At 56.9% G+C, this 18,044-nt stretch overlaps 2 protein-coding genes across 2 annotated transcripts; both read right to left on the bottom strand.

Moving 5' to 3' along the window:
- Window positions 1-4,185: 4,185 nt before the first annotated feature.
- Window positions 4,186-6,858, bottom strand: GUITHDRAFT_61743 (hypothetical protein; the record flags this gene model as incomplete). The annotated part of the gene is made up of 2 exons (XM_005840077.1): window positions 4,186-4,458; window positions 6,355-6,858. Coding segments are annotated over 2 exons (777 nt in total), but the record flags the coding sequence as incomplete, so codon positions are not given.
- A 5,463-nt stretch (window positions 6,859-12,321) lies between these two features.
- On the bottom strand, window positions 12,322-14,763 carry GUITHDRAFT_64595 (hypothetical protein; the record flags this gene model as incomplete). The annotated part of the gene is made up of 4 exons (XM_005840078.1): window positions 12,322-12,618; window positions 12,934-13,092; window positions 13,606-13,864; window positions 14,063-14,763. Coding segments are annotated over 4 exons (1,416 nt in total), but the record flags the coding sequence as incomplete, so codon positions are not given.
- Window positions 14,764-18,044: the final 3,281 nt, after the last annotated feature.

Genomic DNA, 18,044 nt, shown 5'->3' on the forward strand with positions numbered 1-18,044 from the left:
AGAAAGGAGGAGGGAGAGGAAGGCGAGGGAGAGGGGGAAGAGGGAGAGGAGGAAGAGGGTGAGAAAGAGGGAGAAAAGAAGAAGAAGAAGAGGAAGAGAACAAGAGGAGCAAGGACCGGAACCTGCTATGGAAGTTGAAGGACATGATTGGATAAGGAGCACATCCCACACAAACGTTCACAGAAAACTTGAAATTCACATGCGGCATGTTGAACCAGTCGTAACTGAAGATGTTGTCCCATCGATCCAGAACTCCAGACCCCAGCAGCAGCCCACCTTGTTGCAACTGTGCGACAGCTGGGAAAGCGATAGAGCACGGGAAGGGGGGGATATAATTGCTCTCGATGCTCAGCTGGAGGAGGAAGGAGATGTCAAGGTCGACGTACTGGGAGAGCCCCATGAAGAGGAGGTCGGCGCTGGGGGACGCGAACTTGAAGTTGGAGTTGCGGAAGGGAATCGAATCGAGCAGGTGAAGCTGCCACGTCATCTGCTCTGTTGCCGGCCAGTAAGAGTCGTTGACCAGCAACTTGCCCAGCACGTCCACCGATGCCCTCCGACCGGCGAAGCTGGGGAAGAGAAGCTCGAGGCCAAGGCACGAGCCTTCCGCCCCTGCCTGCTTCACTCCCAGCGCGAACAGCGAGACCCCGTGCAGGAACCCCCACTCGTCCCTGCTGGAATTGAGCTGGTAGATGTCGGGGAAGAGGACGTGTCTGAATGCTGGCATGTCAGGAGTGAGGTGGAGAGCTCGGGTGCTTGAGATGGTGATAGGCAACGTGCTGAGCTGCAGGACGATACCGGAGGAGGAGGAAGACCAAAGGAACGTCTTCATCCAGGAGCTGCTTGGGAGGCCTTGGAAGAAGATGAGGTTGGGCAGAGAGAAGGAGGACGACTCTATCACGAACGTCAGCGTCATGTGCAGCCTGACGTAGGAAGGGTCTGCTGCATACAGGACCTCCAGGAATGTGACAAGAGCGCGAGCACGAGGAGCGAAGGCGTCCGTTGACCCCTCACACTCGAAGAAGTTCATGAGGGAGCTGCTGGCGTCGATCGTCTGGTTGACAAACTTGCGAGCCGAGCAGTTCACGTCTGTCAGCTGGAGTTCTGCTGAGCCCACCATGGTCTGCAAGTACCACAGTAGACGATCATTGCGCAGAGTGTCATTGTTGAGCCTCATCTCCCTCACGACCCTCCATGGTCCGTACCCTGTCGCCCCCACCAGCCGCTGCTGGAGCGACACGAGCGGCCCAGCCTCGATCTGCACAAGAGGCTGAGCGATGCCTGCCTCCAGACATTCCGCGTGACTTCCCAGCTGATTGGATGGCCTGCCCACTTTGAAGCTCAACTCGGCTCCAGCTGGGATCCAGGGAGTGAGCTTAACGGTCGAATTGAAGGTCGAGCAGTTGCGCAGGCCGCTTGGAGAGGAGCAGAGGAAGGAGCAGGTGATGTTTGGAGGGAAGCGATGGTCGTAGCCGGACCCGTGGTTGGTGACTACAACCTGCCGCAAAGTTCCGAGCTCGAACAAGCAGCGCCCTGCGAAGCCGGTCCCTGTGCACGCTCCCTCGCAAGTCGCGCTCGCCTCTCCCTCCCCTACTGCCTGAAAGTTCACCTGGTCGCTGACTACAACCCGTGAGATGGTTCCGTCCTGCTTGCAGCTGTTCCCTCCTATCACCGTCCCTTCCGCGCAGGCAGCGGCAGAGGCATACCCCAGCTGAATACTCGTATGGACAGTGAAGGAACTGCCGGGATCCAAGAGAGAGACTGAGGTCACGGTGCCAACGCAGGAGGAGGAAGAGCAGTTCTCAGTGTTGAAGGTCGCATTGAACCCGCTTCCGGGAGGATCGCCCAGCAGGACCCCAGGAATGTATCCTGCTCCTCCTGCCACCACCTGCACCTCTTCGATCCCTGAGCCGCAGCGGCAGCTGGACTCTTCCACTATCAGCTGGAGGCACTGCTCAAAGTTGCCCGAAGCGTTCCCAGGTCTTCCAACCTGTGATGGGTCAGCAGTGAAGCAGGTGGGGAGGGACTTCCTACCTTGCCGACGAGCTCGATGCTCTTGATGGCTGTAGTCGCCTCCGTCTCGGAGCTGCACACGCAGCTGTCCAACTCAAGGACGCAGGGGGACGGGCACATGAACACCTTCGGGTCCAGCTCGTACCCCTGGCCCTCGGCGGTGATGGTGTAGGAGAGGAGGGAGGCGTTGGCCACAAAGTGAGCGCGGAAGTTTAAGTCCGGCCCCTTGACGTAGAGCTGACCTGAGAACAAGCCGGCGAGCGGGAGCGTAGAGTTCATGATGGCGAAAATGCCAGTGCCGCAGCGACAAGAGGCGTCCGACGGGAAGATGGTGAGCTGGGTTGGATCGACCTGAGGGTCCAGCTGGAGAAAGTTGAAGGATGTGAACGAGCCGTTGATGAGAAGGTAGTCAGCAACGGGGATGTGGGAGGTGACCACGGAGGAGGAGGAGGAGCGAGGAGCGGCAAGGATGGTGCCGTTGGCAGTGCAGCCGTAGATCGGACCGGAGGAGACGATGGACCCGATTCTTCTCTCCTTCACGACGAACTTTGTGCTCGCATCGTAGCCGCTGCCATGCGCGTCGCGAGAGGAGGAGCATCCCTCCGGGTTCCTCGTCCTCGTCCCGATGCAGATGTTCTCAATGGAGCCGTTGACGGACGTGTAGTAGGAGACAAAGCCGCTGCCGCTAGTGGACACAGCCTCGATGACTCCCTCCGAGCACCCGTTCATGTAGACTGACGGGCGGCGGTTGAGGGAGGTGATGGAGGAGAACATTCTTGCTCCTCGCGTCTCAGCCGGCAGGTCGTAGAAAAGATCCACCTGCCCCTGCGAGGTAAAACTCTCCCCTCCCTGCAAGATGTCGAACGAGGAAACGGACCCAAGCGCGTCGACCGCAAACTTGACGTCCAGCAGGCGTCCTGCAGTACCGAAGATGTCAACAGACCCGTTGATGTAGCCGACCCCGTTGAGCAATATGCCCAGCTGGTCGATCTTCCCTTCGTCCTGCCTCGTCAGCACCTCTGCCTCCGTCGAGTTCAGCGACACGTTGAAGAACTTCTCGAAGATCCCAACACACTCTCCCAGCTGAACGCTCCCTCGCGCCTTCGTGCCTGTCCCAGGTGGGCAGTTGCTGCACTCGCCCACCAGGTACTTGGAGTTGAACTTGCCGAGGTCGCAGAGGAAGCAGGTGGTGCTGGTGTCGTAGCTGTACGTCCCGGGCGGGCAGGCGAAGCAGGGGCTCTCTCCGGTCGGGCTGGAGGATCCTGGGCGGCAGGCGGCGATGCAGCTGGCCTCGGAGGAGGAGCCGGTAGAGCGAGTGAACTTACCGGACGGGCACTGAGTGCAGTTGATGGCCTTGCCGAGGGAGTAGTAGCCGATGTCGCAGTCGAGGCAGATAGACGCATTGATCACCGAGTTGTACTGGCCAGCCGCACAGTCAGGGCAGACGGCCTTGAGGCAGATTCCTCCCTCAACGTAGAGCTGGTCGTAGGACGTGTTTGCCTTCTGTTCCTCGTAACTCCCGCACATGGTCCCGGGGACATCGGATGCTGTGCCAGGCTCGCAGCCGAAGTTGCATGGCTCGACCCCCTGGAAGCCGGTGAGGCCCGGAGGGCACTTGTCGATGCACAGGGCAAGGCTGCTGCTCTTCTGTCCGCTGGTGAACTTGCCGGAGGGGCAGGAGGTGCAGGAGGAGTGACCAGTTAGCGAGTACTTGCCAAAGTTGCAGATGCTGCAGAGATGAAAGTTGGAAGTACTATCCGTGTATGTGCCATTCTCGCAGTTGAGGCAGGTGCTGGCGTCAGGAGCAGGGTTGAACTTCCCGAAGGCGCAAGTGGTGCAGGAGCTGGAGTTGACAAGAGAAAAGGTGCCGGCCGGGCAGATGCCGCACGTTGACGCGTTAGCACCTGAGAACTTTCCGCCGCTGCAAGCAGTACAGGAAGATGCTCCTGCCAGCGAGAACTTGCCGGGTGTGCAGCCCTGGCAGACCGACTGACGAGCTCCAGAAAAGTAGCCGGCCAGGCAGTTGATGCAGATGGTGGAGCCGAAGCGAATGTCGCTGCGAGAGCCGGCGGAGCAGGTGGAGCATGCGGAGGAAGAGGCGTTGGAGGTGAAGGTGCCTGGCTCGCAGAGGTCGCAGCGGGTTGAGCTCTTGAGGGAGGAGTAGAAGCCCTCTGAACACGAGGAGCATGACGTCGATCGGTTGCTCGCCGCATACGTCCCTGAGGCGCACTCGAGGCAGGTGTCGGGGAACCTGGAGAAGGAGATGTTGACTGACTCCGGCTCACTGTACGTGCCGGGGGAGCAGGGAAGGCAGACCGTTGCGCCTGTAACGGCCACGAAGTTTCCGCTGACACACTTGGTGCAGGTGGAGCTGCCGTTGCGATCGGCGTACTTCCCTTCCTCACAGACGTCGCAGACGGCGGAGGGAGACGAGCCGGAGAAAGTTCCCTATGGCCAGAGGACGTCAGAGAAGAAGGAGGGGAGCAGGAGCAGGAGCAGGAGCAGGAGCAGGAGCAGGAGCAGGGAAACGAGCAGGAGAAGGGGCAAGAGAAGGAGCGGGAGCGGGAGGAGGAGCAGGAGAGAGTGAAGCAAGTCGAGGAGAGAAGAAGTGGATAAGGAGAAGACGAGAGATGGGCAATCAAAGGGGAAGAGGAAAAGATGGGAAAGAAGAGAGGTTGGGGAGGGGGGAGGGAGAACGTTTAGCAACAGACCAAAGCGCAGATAGAGCAGATAGAGGAGCCGGTGCTGGAGGAGAAATTTCCGTCCTGGCATGGGAAACATTGAGACGTTGAACTCTTCCTGCCGTCCTTGCTGTAGTATCCTTTTGGGCAGAAAGACTCGCAGCTGGTCTGATCGATTGCCCCTGGAAACCTGCGCATTCTTGTGAGAATATTCTGTGCTGCTGCTCCTGTTTGTTTCTCCTCTCCTCTCCTCTCCTCTCCTCTCCTCTCCTCTCCTCTCCTCTCCTCTCCTCTCCTCTCCTCTCCTCTCCTCTCCTCTCCTCTCCTCTCCTCTCCTCTCCTCTCCTCTCCTCTCCTCTCCTCTCCTCTCCTCTCCTCTCCTCACCCTTCCCGCATCACAATTCTTTTTCAAACCTTCTCTCCTTTCCCAACCTCCCCTTCCTCTCATTCTCTTCTCTCAATTCCACTTCTTCCCCAGCCTCTGTTCTCACCTTGTCGACAGCGTGACAGGCGTGTAGTTCCCTTGCAGCGAGTATGAGGTGCCGCAGACGTCGGTGGAGCTGGCGAGCACGGTGCAGTCGTTGGGGCCTGAGGGAGGGACGTCGGAGAAGATGCCGAGGAACGAGGAGAGGGAGGAGTTGGAGAGGAGCAACTGGAAGCCTCTGACGTTCAAGTCCATCCGCACCCTCAGCGAGATCTTCTCGATGGCAGGAGAGGCGTCGGCAAAGGAGAGGGTGACAACTCCGAAGATGTTCTCCTGGTCTCTCAGAGCTCTATTCATCACTTCCTCCACGTCCTTCAGCGTCTGCGCCTCCGCGTTGTAGGGAACCGTAATCACTCCCTGCCTGCATGATGACCCACCGGCTCCACATCGCTGGTAGGGGAGGAGGACGGCGTCCTCGAAGCGAAAGTTACAAGGCTCGCACGTATCTCTCTTGGCGCTCGTCACGAAGTTGACTGGGCAGTTGATGCAAACGCTTCCTCCCGCTGACTTCTGGTACTTTCCTGCTCCTCCTGTATTAGCTCCTCCTCCTCCTCCTCCTTCTCCTCTCCGCGTGATTCTCCAAACTTCCCTCTCCTTGTTCCCTTCTCATTCCCGGCTCTCCTCCCTCTCTCCTTCACCTTCCCTCACCCTCCTCTCCTCTTCCATCCTCTTATCCCTGCCCCTCTCCTCTTCCTCACCTTCCGCACAGAGCTGGCAAGTGCTAGCAGCGTCGTTGCTGACTTTTCCTTGCTCGCATTGGAAGCATGCGGTTGCTGCTAATGACGAGAAGGTCCCGGCACTATTGCAAGAGATCAACGAAAGAGAGGGGGGAAGGAGCTTCGAGAAGGAAAGGAACAGAAGGAGATTTGGGGAATGAGATAGCTGGGGAGTTTAGGAGGGAAAGAGAGGAGAGGACAAGACGGGGAAGCAGCAAGGAGCGAGCAGGGAGTAGATGTGAGGAAGAGACCTGCACTGTTCGCAGCTGGTCGATCCGTTTGTTCCAGCATAGTATCCAGCTGGGCAGTCGACACAAAGTTCTGACTTCACGCCGTAAGCGTTGAACTTCCCAGCTTCGCACACGGCGAAACATTTCCTGGCGTCGTCATGCATCTCGGGGAGGGCAGGAAGGGCCGAGTGCTTGTCCTGTGTCGTCGTTCCAGCTGGGCATGACGCACATACATCACTGCCGAACTCTGACGTGAACAGCCCAGCAGCGCACAGCATGCACATATCCTGCCCAGCTGCTGCGCTGAAGGTGCCGGGCACGCAGTTGTCGCAGCTGGTCGAGGCGTTTCTGACGGCAGCAGAGCCGGGGGAGCACTTGGAGCAGAGGATGGTGCCTGTGGAGTTGGCGAACGAGCCGGGAGAGCACGCAGAGCAAGCTGAGCTCCTGCTGGAGTTTGCGAAGAAGCCAGCAGAGCATGGGGTACATTCTCCAGCTGCGATGAGACTGTAGCTTCCAGGGGCGCATGCTGAGCAGTTGGTAGACCCAAACAAGCTGAAAGTGCCTGGATCGCAGGAGGAGCAGGAGGAAGCGTTGAACAGATCGTTGAAGCTCCCGGGCTCGCACAGCAGGCAGACCGTCTGGTTCGTCAGGTTGGTGAAGGAGCCTGGGGGGCACCTGGAGCAGAGCTGTGTCTGTGCGATCGGGGAGTACGTGCCGATGGCACAGAAGATACAAGAGGTTGCCTCCTGCCTTGAGTAACTTCCTGCTGGGCAGCTGCTGCAGATGCTAGCACCCTCCCCAGAGAAGAAGCCTGGGATGCAGCTGGAGCACGAGCTGGACTGGTTGGCGGACTGATACTTGCCAGGTAGACATAGCGAGCAGTTGCGCTGCCCAGCTAGACTCGAGCTGCCTGACAAGCAGATAGCGCAGGCACTGAACCCGACGTCGGAATACTTCCCAGCTGGGCAGGTCAAGCAGAAGGACCTGCCTGAGATGTTCATGTACTTGCCGGCATCGCAGGGCAAGCAGAAGCCCTGCTGATAGGTTAGCTGGAGGATGGAGGAGGCGAGAGAAACGATGACCAGACAGGGGGATCAACGATTGAGAGACTGAGGTAGGAGGAAGCAACAAGACAGGAGAAAGCGAGATGGAAGGAGAGAGAGGGAGAGAGGGAGAGAGGGAGAGAGGAGGGCAAGGAGCAAGCGAGGGAGGGCAGGGAGGAAGCGAGGGAAGGGAGGGGAGCGAGGGGAGAGACAGAGAGGGGAGGGGAGAAAGGGAATCATGACAGTAGGGAGGTGAAACTTACGCTGCCAGCCAGGGAGAACGAGCCGGGAGAGCAGGCAAGGCAAACACTCGCGTTGCCACTACCATACTTGCCGGCCACGCAGATTTGGCAGAAGGTGGAGAGAGACTGGTCGGAATACTCGCCAGGCTGAAAGAAGAATGTAAACAAAACAACCAGGCATATGAGGCGAAAACAGGCGCGAAGGAAACGAGAAAACAAAGTGGATGTGTAACAAGCAAGAAGTCGGGAAAGATAGATAAAGACTAACAATGATAGGATGAGAAATCATGCGATTGAAGGAGGTCGTTTAAAATATATGATCATAATTGAAGGACTGCAGTTCACAGCGATCTTTGAACACGGAAGACACAAGAAGGTATTGCAGGCACCATAAGTCAGATGATGTCAATAACACGTCTTGTTCGTTTACAAGGAACAATCATCATCATCATCATCATTATCATCATCATTATCATCATCATCATCATCATCATCATCATCACTGTTAGGGCGTCAGAAGTCCCACCGGACAACTTGTGCAGATGCTAGCGTTCCCTGTAGAGAAATATCCTGGCTTGCAGTCTCGACAGACTGACAAATCGAAATCAGCGCGAGTCAAGAATAGAACGGAAAGGGAGAAGAAGGAGGTAGTGTTGGTGATGGAGGTAACGAAGAAAACATAGCAAGCGAAGAAAGAACAATCGAACATGAGAAGAGGAAAGGAGGAGGGGAGGAGAGGGAGGAGTTATGAAAACCTGTAGCTCCTCCTCCACTGCTGAATCGATCATTGGAACCATACTTGCCTGGTACGTAGCCAACTCAGAACGTGCTCCTCCTTTCCCTCGCTTCTCTATCCTGTCCGTCTTCTCTCTCCTTACCTTCTTTCCTCCACCCTCCATGCTCCTTCCTCTCCCGTCTTTCCTCTCCCTCCCCTCCCACCTCCCTCTCCCTCCTCCCTCTCCCTCCTCTCCCTCCTCCCTCGCACCTTGGGGGCATCCTCTGCAATTTTGAAAGCTGAAGTCACCGACCGGCGCCTTGTCGCCGAAACTTCCTGAAGGCAAAATGAGCAAGCGAGTTGGAAACTAGAGATGAAGAAGAGCGGTGAAGGTGAAGTAGCAGAGAGGAGAGAGGAAGAGGAGAGGGGAGAGAGGAGAGGGGAGAGAGGAGGAGAGTGGAGAGAGACAAAGGAAGACAGAAGAGAACGAGGAGAGGAGGAAAAGGAGGAGAGAGAAGTAAGAAGAGAGGGGAAGGAGAATTGACCTGCAGGACATAGAACTTTACAGCTGTCTATGCTTGTTGCAAGGGTGTCTGAGCTGGTTTGCTGTGGGTCAAAATGTCAGAAACGAGTCATACCTGACGCACAAACACTACAATCATCTCTCCTCCTGCCTCCTTTCCTCCACTCCTTCTCCCTCCTCTCCTTCTCCCTCCCCTCCTTCTCTCTCCTCCCGCTTAACCGTGACTCACCGTGTTGTTTGGACAAGCCTTGCATGAAGTCTGTCCTAGCTGGTCCTGGTACGTGTTGGCCGGGCAGACGCTGCACACATGCGTCGAGTTCTGACCAGCCGTCAGGCCCAGCTCCCGCAAACTTGTAAAACTTGTTCCTCACCGTGTCCGTGTATTTTCCCAGCTCACAGACGGTACAGTACTCGCTGGCATAGTAGGGCGCTTGCTTGCCTACTGGGCACTGCAAGAGGTTTAGTTCAGGGAGTGCCAGAGAAGATAAGGAAAGGAAATTAGAAGGAGAGGAGGAAATGAAAGAGAAGGATTCATGATAATGATATAAAATTGATCAAGATGATGATCAAGGACAGTAGGAAGAGCAGGAGCAGGAGCAGGAGCAGGAGCAGGAGCAGGAGCAGGAGCAGGAGGATACCTGAGTGCAGTATGTAGCAGAAATTTGGCTGGTCTCTCCGGGGTAACAGAAGGTGCAGTTGGAGGAGTTGAGCAAGTCGCTGTATGTGCCACGTGGACAGTCGTGGCAAGTTGACGCGCCGGCCATGGTGTACCCACCAGCCGAGCAGCGGGTGCAGGCGGTGGAGCTGAAACCTGGAGCTGAAGTTCCAGCTGGGCAAAGCTCACAGTGGAGGACGACGGGCACGCGAGACTTGAGGCCGCGGACGGAGTCAGGTTGGACGTAACTCTGGTCGGGGGAGAACAGAAAAATTTCGAGGGTCCCGCGCTTGTCGTTGAAGGAGCCGGGCTCACACCGCTGGCATGGCGACCGGCGGTCGTTGGAGTAGTTGCCGGGAGGGCAGAGGTCACGGTAGAGCTGGAGAAAGCTGTGCCGGGCCGTGTTCCCCGTAGCCAAGTCGATGAACTTCTCTGTGCCGTCCCCGTAGGAGCTGGGAGGAGCTGCCTCCACGAGGTAGTTGGGGTTGCCCGTCAGCAAGTTGCCCGTCTTGTGCAGCAGCTGCCCGTACACGTTCGACCCGAAGGTCCAGACCTGCCCGTCCTCGGTCTGGACGATGCTGTGATCGCTACCTGCCACTAGTGCTCGGACGCGACTGCGGTCAAAGGGGCAGAGGTCGCAGGTGCCAGCGAAGGGAGCGGAGGAGAAGCAGCAGGAAAGGACCTCCACGTACTTCCCGTGCACATAGTCGTAGGTCGCGCCGACGGTGTAGGGGAAGGAGTCGGGGTAGGGGTAGGGGCTGAAGAGGAGGGTGGGGTTGGGAAGGTATCCGCACTGGCCGAACCTGTTGGACCCCAGGCACCTTAAGCGATAGTCTGACATGAGCAGAAGCGTATGCGAGCCTCCAGCTGCGATGCTCTCGATCTCAGCTGGGGAGAAGTCGGTGGATGACACGGCCAGGAATGACTCGCCGATGGCCACGGGGACGGGTACCACATCGGATACCTGGTACCTCTGCTGGTAGACAGTTCGGCACGTCAGCACCTGGTCGTTCTGAACGCACAGTGACTGGTTCTCCGGCCTGCCCAGCTGCCCGAACTCGTTGGAGCCGAAGCTGAGAATCTTAGAAGCGCCGTAGGTGTCAGAGATCTTGACAAAGTTGTGCTCACTGCCGACGGCCAGGAAGTTGATGAGGAAGGGACTGTCCGGCGACTCCAGCGGCACTCGCGTCGGCTGCGGGTTTGGCCCAGTAGATCCCCAGCCGACCTTGTGCCCGAGCTGACCGAACTGGTTGGAGCCGAAAGAGTAGAGCTCGCCAGAGGCAGTGAGGACGACGGAATGAGAGTCCCCGGCCTGGAAGTCTCTCACCTTGGACCCTCCCTGCACCTCGTCGAACTCGGGGATGAGCAACGGGAGGAAGTTGGGAGAGGAGGAGCCTGAGTTGATGTCAAGACCCAGCTGACCGTTGAGGTTTGACCCGAAGGACCACAGGCGGCTCAAGTTCGTCTGCAGGTCCGTGGACTTGACAAGCGAGTGGGTCCTGCCCAGCACAACCTCCAGCGGCTCCTGTACTGGGAACCTGTAGGTCTGCTGGTAGGGGTACACGAGCCCCCCGTCTACTGTGAAGTAGCAACGGGAGGAGGCGTTGAGGGTCAAGAAGGAGGAGGAGGAGGCGTTCAAGTCGCTGGGATACAGGCCAGGTTCGAACCCAAGGAACGAGCTCACGCTCGAAGCCTCTGTGAAGTCCACCTGGACCCGAGCTGACAAGAGCGTCAGCTGGACTTTGCCATCGAAAAGACTCCACTTGAACAGCACGCCGTCCCCGTTGCTGACCGACGCGTCTTCGACCTGAGCTGAGAACCTGCTGAGAGAGTAGACGTCGTCCTCGAGAACAATCCTGACGGTCTTGGACGAGTTGCAGCTGGGCACGTCGCTGCACCACAGGACGTACTTGAAGACGTTGTTGCCAGCTGCCTTGCTGATTTCTCCGACTGTCCCCGTGCTGGGGATGCGAAGGGAGGAGAGTGCAAGGTTGATACCGACGGTGAGGTTGGAGGAAAAGTCAGCCTGGTAGCCCGGCAAGTTCACCTTGAACGTCAAGTGATCGCCATTGAAGTTCGACTCGATTCCAAAGATGTTTGCGGGGTGTCCGTAGGTGAGGGAGGCAGCAGAGTTGATGGTCTCGAGGATGGTGAAGGGGTCCTGGAGGCCCTCGGGGATGGTGATGGTGAAGGAGACGCGGGTGAGAGTCTGCGGGTCCCAGCGGGAGTAGCCGAAGTGATCGTTGCTGCCCTTCACCACCCGGTTACCCCAGGGGATGCTCGAGAACAAGTACCGCGGGATCCGGCGCGGGCTCGTGTTGGGGGTGTCGATGCCCACGTTGAGCTGAGAGCCCAGCTGGCCGTAGATGTTGGAGCCGAAGGCCCACAGAGAGACGGCGATGGGGGAGGAGGGGCTGGCCCGCGCAGTCTGGATGATGGAGTGCGTGCCGGACGCAAACATACCTGACGCTTCCTCGTTGCCAAGATCAGAGCAGAGCAAAGGGATGGGCGAGAAGAGACTCTGAGACGCCTGGTACCCCGTCCCCGCCCACTCCTTCGACTGCCCATAGTAGTTGTCGCCAGCTGCAAACGCCAGGTACGCCCCCAAGCCCTTCACGCTCCCTGTGCAGACTGACCCGTTGTAGTACCGGCAGTCGCTGCTCCTCGTCGCCCCTTCCCGCACAGTTCGCATCCCCTCCTCCAGCGACGAGCAGGTGGTGCAGACCGTCTGCGAGGTGTTGGCGTTCCACGTGTCTCGAGGGCAGAGCAAGCAGAAGGTCGCACCTTCTGAGCTCGAGTAAGACCCAGCAGGACAGGGCGAGCACTGTGACTTCCTCTGGAACGGGTTGAACTTCCCAGCTGGACATCTCTCGCAAGGCGCAGAGGAAGCGTTGAGTCCGTTGTACGACCCGAAGTAGCCAGCAGGGCAGTAGGGCAGGCAGTCGGATACGTCAGCTGTAATCTCCGACGCTGTCTGGGTGTCGGGGGGGCAGGAAATGCAGGAGGAGTTGCCAGCCTTGGAGTACCTTCCAGACCCGCACGGGGTGCAGACTCTGGAGCCCAGCTGGTCTGAGAATGTTCCAGCTGGGCAGTCTGAGCAGACCTCGGTTCCTTCTGTGTTTGCAAACTTCCCCTTAGGGCAGAGGGAGCAGGAGGAGGTTCCAGACTCGGACTGTGATGAGCCTGATGGGCAGAGTTGACAGGATGAGCTGCCAGGGACTTGGCTGTAAGCTCCCGGGGAGCAGGAGAAGCAGAAAGAGGCTCTGGTGATGTTGGAGAACTGACCGGCTGGACAGGAAGAGCAAGTCTCGTTGCTCCTCTCCGACAGCCCGGCCCGCCCGTACTGTCCTTTGAGGCAGATCAAGAGACAGTCGACGATGCTGCTCGTCTTGTTGGGCAGCGTTGAAGTCCCGGAGGGGCACGGGGAGCAAATCGCCGTCGAGCCGTTGGAGTACGTCGCTTCAGCACATGCTGAGCAGGACGTGGACCCTGCTGGGGCTGCTGAGCCCGGCAGGCAATGCTCGCATGCCGTGGAGGCGTTGGCAGCGCTGTAGGTGCCCGCTGGGCAGAACTGACAGGAGGAGCTGAAATTAAAGCTGGTGAAGTAGCCGGGAGAGCAAGGGATCTCAGCGACCGCCGCGTCGGGGCAGTAAAATCCTGGTTGGCAAACAGAGCATGAAGTCGTTCCCAGCTCATCCGAAAAAGTTCCAGCTGGACAAGATGTACAGGCCAGCTGGGAGTGCTGATCGTTGTAGTAGCCGAGGGGGCAGAGGAGACAGAGGCTGGAGTTGGTCTGCGACTGGAAGCTGCCGGGCTCGCACGAAGCACATTCAGCTGCCCCCGTCCTGTTGGCGAACTTCCCGGCAACACAAGGAGAGCACAAAGTGGCTCCTGCACCTGCGAAGTATCCAGCTGGGCAAGAGGTGCATGACGAGGCCATGCTGCTGGAGGAGTAGGTGCCGGGATGACAAGCCTGACAGTCGACGGCTCCGTAGCCTCGACGCCCTCCGCCGCAAGCACAACAGGCCTCCGTAGCAGAAAGGTCAGCAGTCAAGTTGAGCTGACTACAGAGGGAGACATTGGAGATGTTGCTGCAGGTGAAGGAGGCGTTGAGCGATGACGTGTCAGTGTCAAGGCACGTCGGGCCAAAGCCAAACGATCCCGGGCGGCACTCAAGGCACTGCTGGGGCCATCCTGACGTCCCGTTGGAGGAAGAAGCCGTCCCGGGCTCGCAGGGCACGCAGTTCTCGATGGAGCCGTTGATGCTCCTCGTCCCCTGAGCGCAGAGGGCCAGGCAAAAGCTGACACTCGCCGCCCCTGACGTCTGTGTTGTGAGACCTGCTGGGCACGTGTAGCAGGCCGTCTGCTGGGTGTCATTCCCGTAGCTGCCAGCTGGACAAGGAACGCACTCCACCTGCCCCTCCTTGTCCTGGTATCTCCCCGAAGGACAGGCAGCGCAAGACACGTTCCCCTGCTCCTCCACTCCGAACTTGCCGACGGGACAAGCTTCGCATAAGGTTCGATTCTCAGATGAAGTCTTGCCGACCTGGCAGGATGTGCAGGAACTTTGTCTGGGCCCTGAAATCTTCCCATCCTCGCACACCCGGCACGGAACCAGCCCGCTCACCCCGTAGGTCCCAGCGGCACAGAGCAGCAGGCAAGAGGAGCTCACCGACTTGCCGGGAGAGTCTGTGCCGAAGCCAGGAGGACAGGAGGAGCAGGAGGAGGCGCCGGAGACGTTGGCGAAGGAGTCAGCAGGACACTCTTGGCAAGAGAGAGATCGAGTGGTGTTGGTGAACTTTCCGGGTTCGCAGGAGGAGCAGGTGCCGTTCTCAGCCAGCCCGTAGGGCCCGTACTCCCCAACAGAACAAATCCTCAAGCACTGCTCCGGAGACGTGGAGGAGTTGAACGCCGTGCTGTAGTTTGCGGGGCATGCAAGGCAAGAGCTGGACCCGTTCAAGGGTTGGTACGTTGAGATTGGACAAACTTTGCAGGCCTTCAAGTTTTGAGTGTCCGTGTACTTGCCGGGCTCGCAGGTTTGGCAAGGTACCTCGGTGCGGAATGGGCCGGCAGTGCCTTCACTGCAGGATACGGTACAGTCAAGCTCTGAGATCGTGCCCTCGGACAGCGTTCGAGGAAGGTTGGAGGGGCAGAGGGAGCAGAAAGACGCTCCCTCAACATCGCTATAGGACCCTGTGGGGCAGGGCAGACACAGAGCAGCCCCTGCTGCTGAGAAGTAGCCCAAGGAACAATTGTCGCAGCTTCTGGCTCCGATAGTGCTCGAGTGTTTGCCAGCTGGACAAGAATAGCAGGGCTGCAGGCCTGTTGGGGAGAACTTGCCGGTGCTGCAGTTGCTCAAGCTGGTGAGGAGGAAGGAGGTGAAGCTGGAGGAGAAGACTGAAACACCATCAACGACGAGCTTGCCAAGACTGTCGATGATGCTCTGAACTTGAACTTTCTGCATAAAGTTTGCGTTGAAGTTCTGCTCGAAGTTTACGTCCACCATCAGCTGCCCAAAGTAGTTTTCTCCGCCGACCCAGATGGAGCTCTCATTGTCCAGAAAGACTGAGTGGTACTGCCCACAAGCAAATGAGATAACCTTTCGCTCTCTCCCATCATCAAACTTGATCTTCGTCGGAGTATTCATCTGGTACACGTTCTGAAACAACTGCCCCCTATACGCAAACCCCATACCATACAGCGAGTTGTTGTCTGACTTGAGCAGCAAGTGCTCGGTTCCCAACTTAATGTCCGTGAAATTGACAACATCGGAGGCGATGGTAGTGAGCTTAGAGGAGGAGAACTTGAGAGTACCATAGATGATGAACTCTCTGCCTCTAGAGATGAAGATAGTCGACCTGGGGCCCAGAGAGTGGAAGGAAGACTGAGAGGAAGGACGGGCAAGGCGGCAGGGAAAGTAACTGAAGGTACACCCTTGTGCAGGGCCGATCTGCCCACTCGTGTTGCTTCCGAAGAGCCACACGTCACCGTTGCTCATAAGAAAGCTCGAGTGACTGAGTCCCGCATACACCTTGACGATCGATGACGCGCTGATGGCGGAAGGAAGTTGCGAGAGCACGGGGATGGAAACTGGGTTTGCGCTGCCGAAACCTTGCGAAGTCCCTAGTTGACCCTCCTCGTTCAGCCCAAAGGCCCAGAGACGCTTTGAGTTGGTCTTGGAGTTTCTTGTCAGCACCAGCGAGTGCTTCCCACCGGCTGCTGCGTCAAGAACGTAGTCTCCGACCGGGCTCGTCCTTCTGCTGACCTTCGACTTGAAAAGAGGTACGTCGGAGATGTCAATTACTTGCCAGTACGGCACCTGCGAGTACTCCGCGTTCGGGGGGATCGTTGTCCCCTCCACATGCAGAACTATCGGCAGCGTTGAGCTGCGGAAGTCGACCATGAAGCGAGGGCTCACTGACACGTTAAGGGAAGAATCGTCCGGTGATGTCACCACTACAGGGCTCGAGAAGTTTGAGAGCAGCGCTCCGAGAGTCAGCTGGAAGAGTGCAATATCGTAGATGCCAGCTGGAAACGTCAAGTTGTAGTTGTGCGTTATGCCCCAGAATCTGCTGGGAGTTGCAGTCACGAAAGCATCGGCCTGAGTGCAGTTGCAGTCGAATGAGACATTGAGTTCTCGATGACTGGAGAGGGAAAGGCATGCAGACTGCAAACCCCAGCTGGATTGCGAGCAGATACAAATCCCGCCCATTGCACCGCAATATCCGCTCAAGCTGACAGCACGAAGAGAAGAGAGCAAAGGGCGAGGGTTTACGCCTCTGACAAAGCAATGACCATCGGTACCTATGCTACAAGCCCGGTCTGCAGGTTCAAACCCCAGGTAGTCCCAGATCGTGTTCGAAACCGAGAAAAGTAGATCCTGTTGGCTACGTATCCACACGAAATTCTCCTGGTCTATATAGAACGTCAAATTTGCTTGCAATTTCGAATTGATTTTCGACGCGGTTGCTTCCAACATGACCACGCCGCTGTCAAGTGTCGCACAAGCCAAGCTCTGCAAGCAAAACTTATTTCCCACAGTAGAGCTGATCTGATTGGGAACCGACTGTGTCTGTGAGGATTGAAACTTATCTGAAGTCGGGATTTGGCTTTGGATGTTCAACTTTTCCAGTAAATTGATTGCCATAATTACCATTCCTGCATCTTTTTTGAGTTGAATAACTATCACCCCTAGATCTGTCGTTTGAAATTTGATCAGATCACCAATCATACTGTCTTGTGCCGCACTCTGCAATCTCGCAGCCAGCTCACTTGCCGAGTACAAACCGGGATTGATCGTCAAAGGTTTCGTCACCGCTGCATTGGCACTTGCATCCCAATAGAGAAGATTAAGTGTATTGCAAGTGTTGTCGATTTGCAACTCTGGCTTGAGGTAGGAGACACGAAGTTTGTTTCCCACCCGGGGACTAATTTCATTCAGAGCGCCCACTTGAGGGAAGCTAGAAGTAAGACCCAACCTGCCCAAACATTCAAATGTCATATGTCATCAGTATATGTAGAGACGAACCTGTCCTTCAACACCGACGAACTTGTAACATCTATTCTGCTTCCTGACAATCTTAGCTGCAGATCGATGGCATTTTCAGCATAATCAGGAAGGATTGAAACAGCATTCGTTGACAAGAACTCGTTGAAACGATTCTCAATGTCCTTGAGGCTCATCAAACCAGAAAAGGTGATATCCAGCCTGTTTTCACAGCTGCATGATGCGTTCCACTCGTACACGAAAGCGACGTCTGGTACCGACCCGAAGCTGTTCCCCGTCGTCGTGCTCGGAAATAGAATAGGCGAAAGATGGGTGGGGAGCGAGAGGGACGGCAGTGCGTTGAGATCCGAAGAGAGACCGAGCTGACCGAAGCGGTTGCTACCCCAGATCCATCCTGTCATGCCTGTAGCTGCGTTAGGATCTCCGTTGAGCACGATGGCATGACTGTTAAGCATGGACACAAGAATGTTTCCATCTTCTCTCAGCGTTAGGTTAACATCTGCCAGAAGGTACGAGTCCGCCGTCCCCTTTCCTGTTCCCAACTCTCCATCCCCATTGTATCCTGCTCCCCGAAGCTTTGGCGAGGCTCCGAGACCGCTGGAGAGGAGGAGAAAGACTGGCAGACAAGACAAGGCACATGGCTGGCTCCTCCGCTTCATCCCTCCCTGTTGCTCCTGCTCTACCAGCCCAACCACCCCATGCAGCGAAACGTCACCGAGAAATGTGTGACTTTTTTTTTACAGTTTGACTTAAGGTAACGTATTCCGTAACGGCCCGGGGTGTTTGCCACAATGACAAACTACTCAGTAGTACTGAGTACAAACACAATGGCAAACTAGTCAGGGTCAAGCCTCCTCGACTCTCATTATTGTCCTCGTACTGATTTTTACCTTCACTTTGAGTAAAGGTACAGACACAAGGGGCGTCTCTGAATACAGGAGGTCTTTCCATTTTTGCAATCCATCATCTACCGGGAGCACACAGCCTGCTGGTCCGTCCGTCCGATATCAATATTTACTGCACTCCCGCCATCACCTCCTCTCGGTCATGACCGCCAGAGCCTGGGCTCATGGAACGGACGGATCGGGCAGTTCACTGTTGGCCTTCTGACGGAGAGAGCAAATTTCGAGATGCAATCCCAAGTCAGCAGAAGATTCGTCGTACAAGATCACACGCTGTGAGAAGACCTTTGCAACCTCTTTGAAGAATCTGATCTCCTTTTCACTTGCACTTGCTGA

The sequence above is a fragment of the Guillardia theta genome (assembly GCF_000315625.1).
Source record: "Guillardia theta CCMP2712 unplaced genomic scaffold GUITHscaffold_6, whole genome shotgun sequence".
Lineage (NCBI taxonomy): Eukaryota > Cryptophyceae > Pyrenomonadales > Geminigeraceae > Guillardia > Guillardia theta.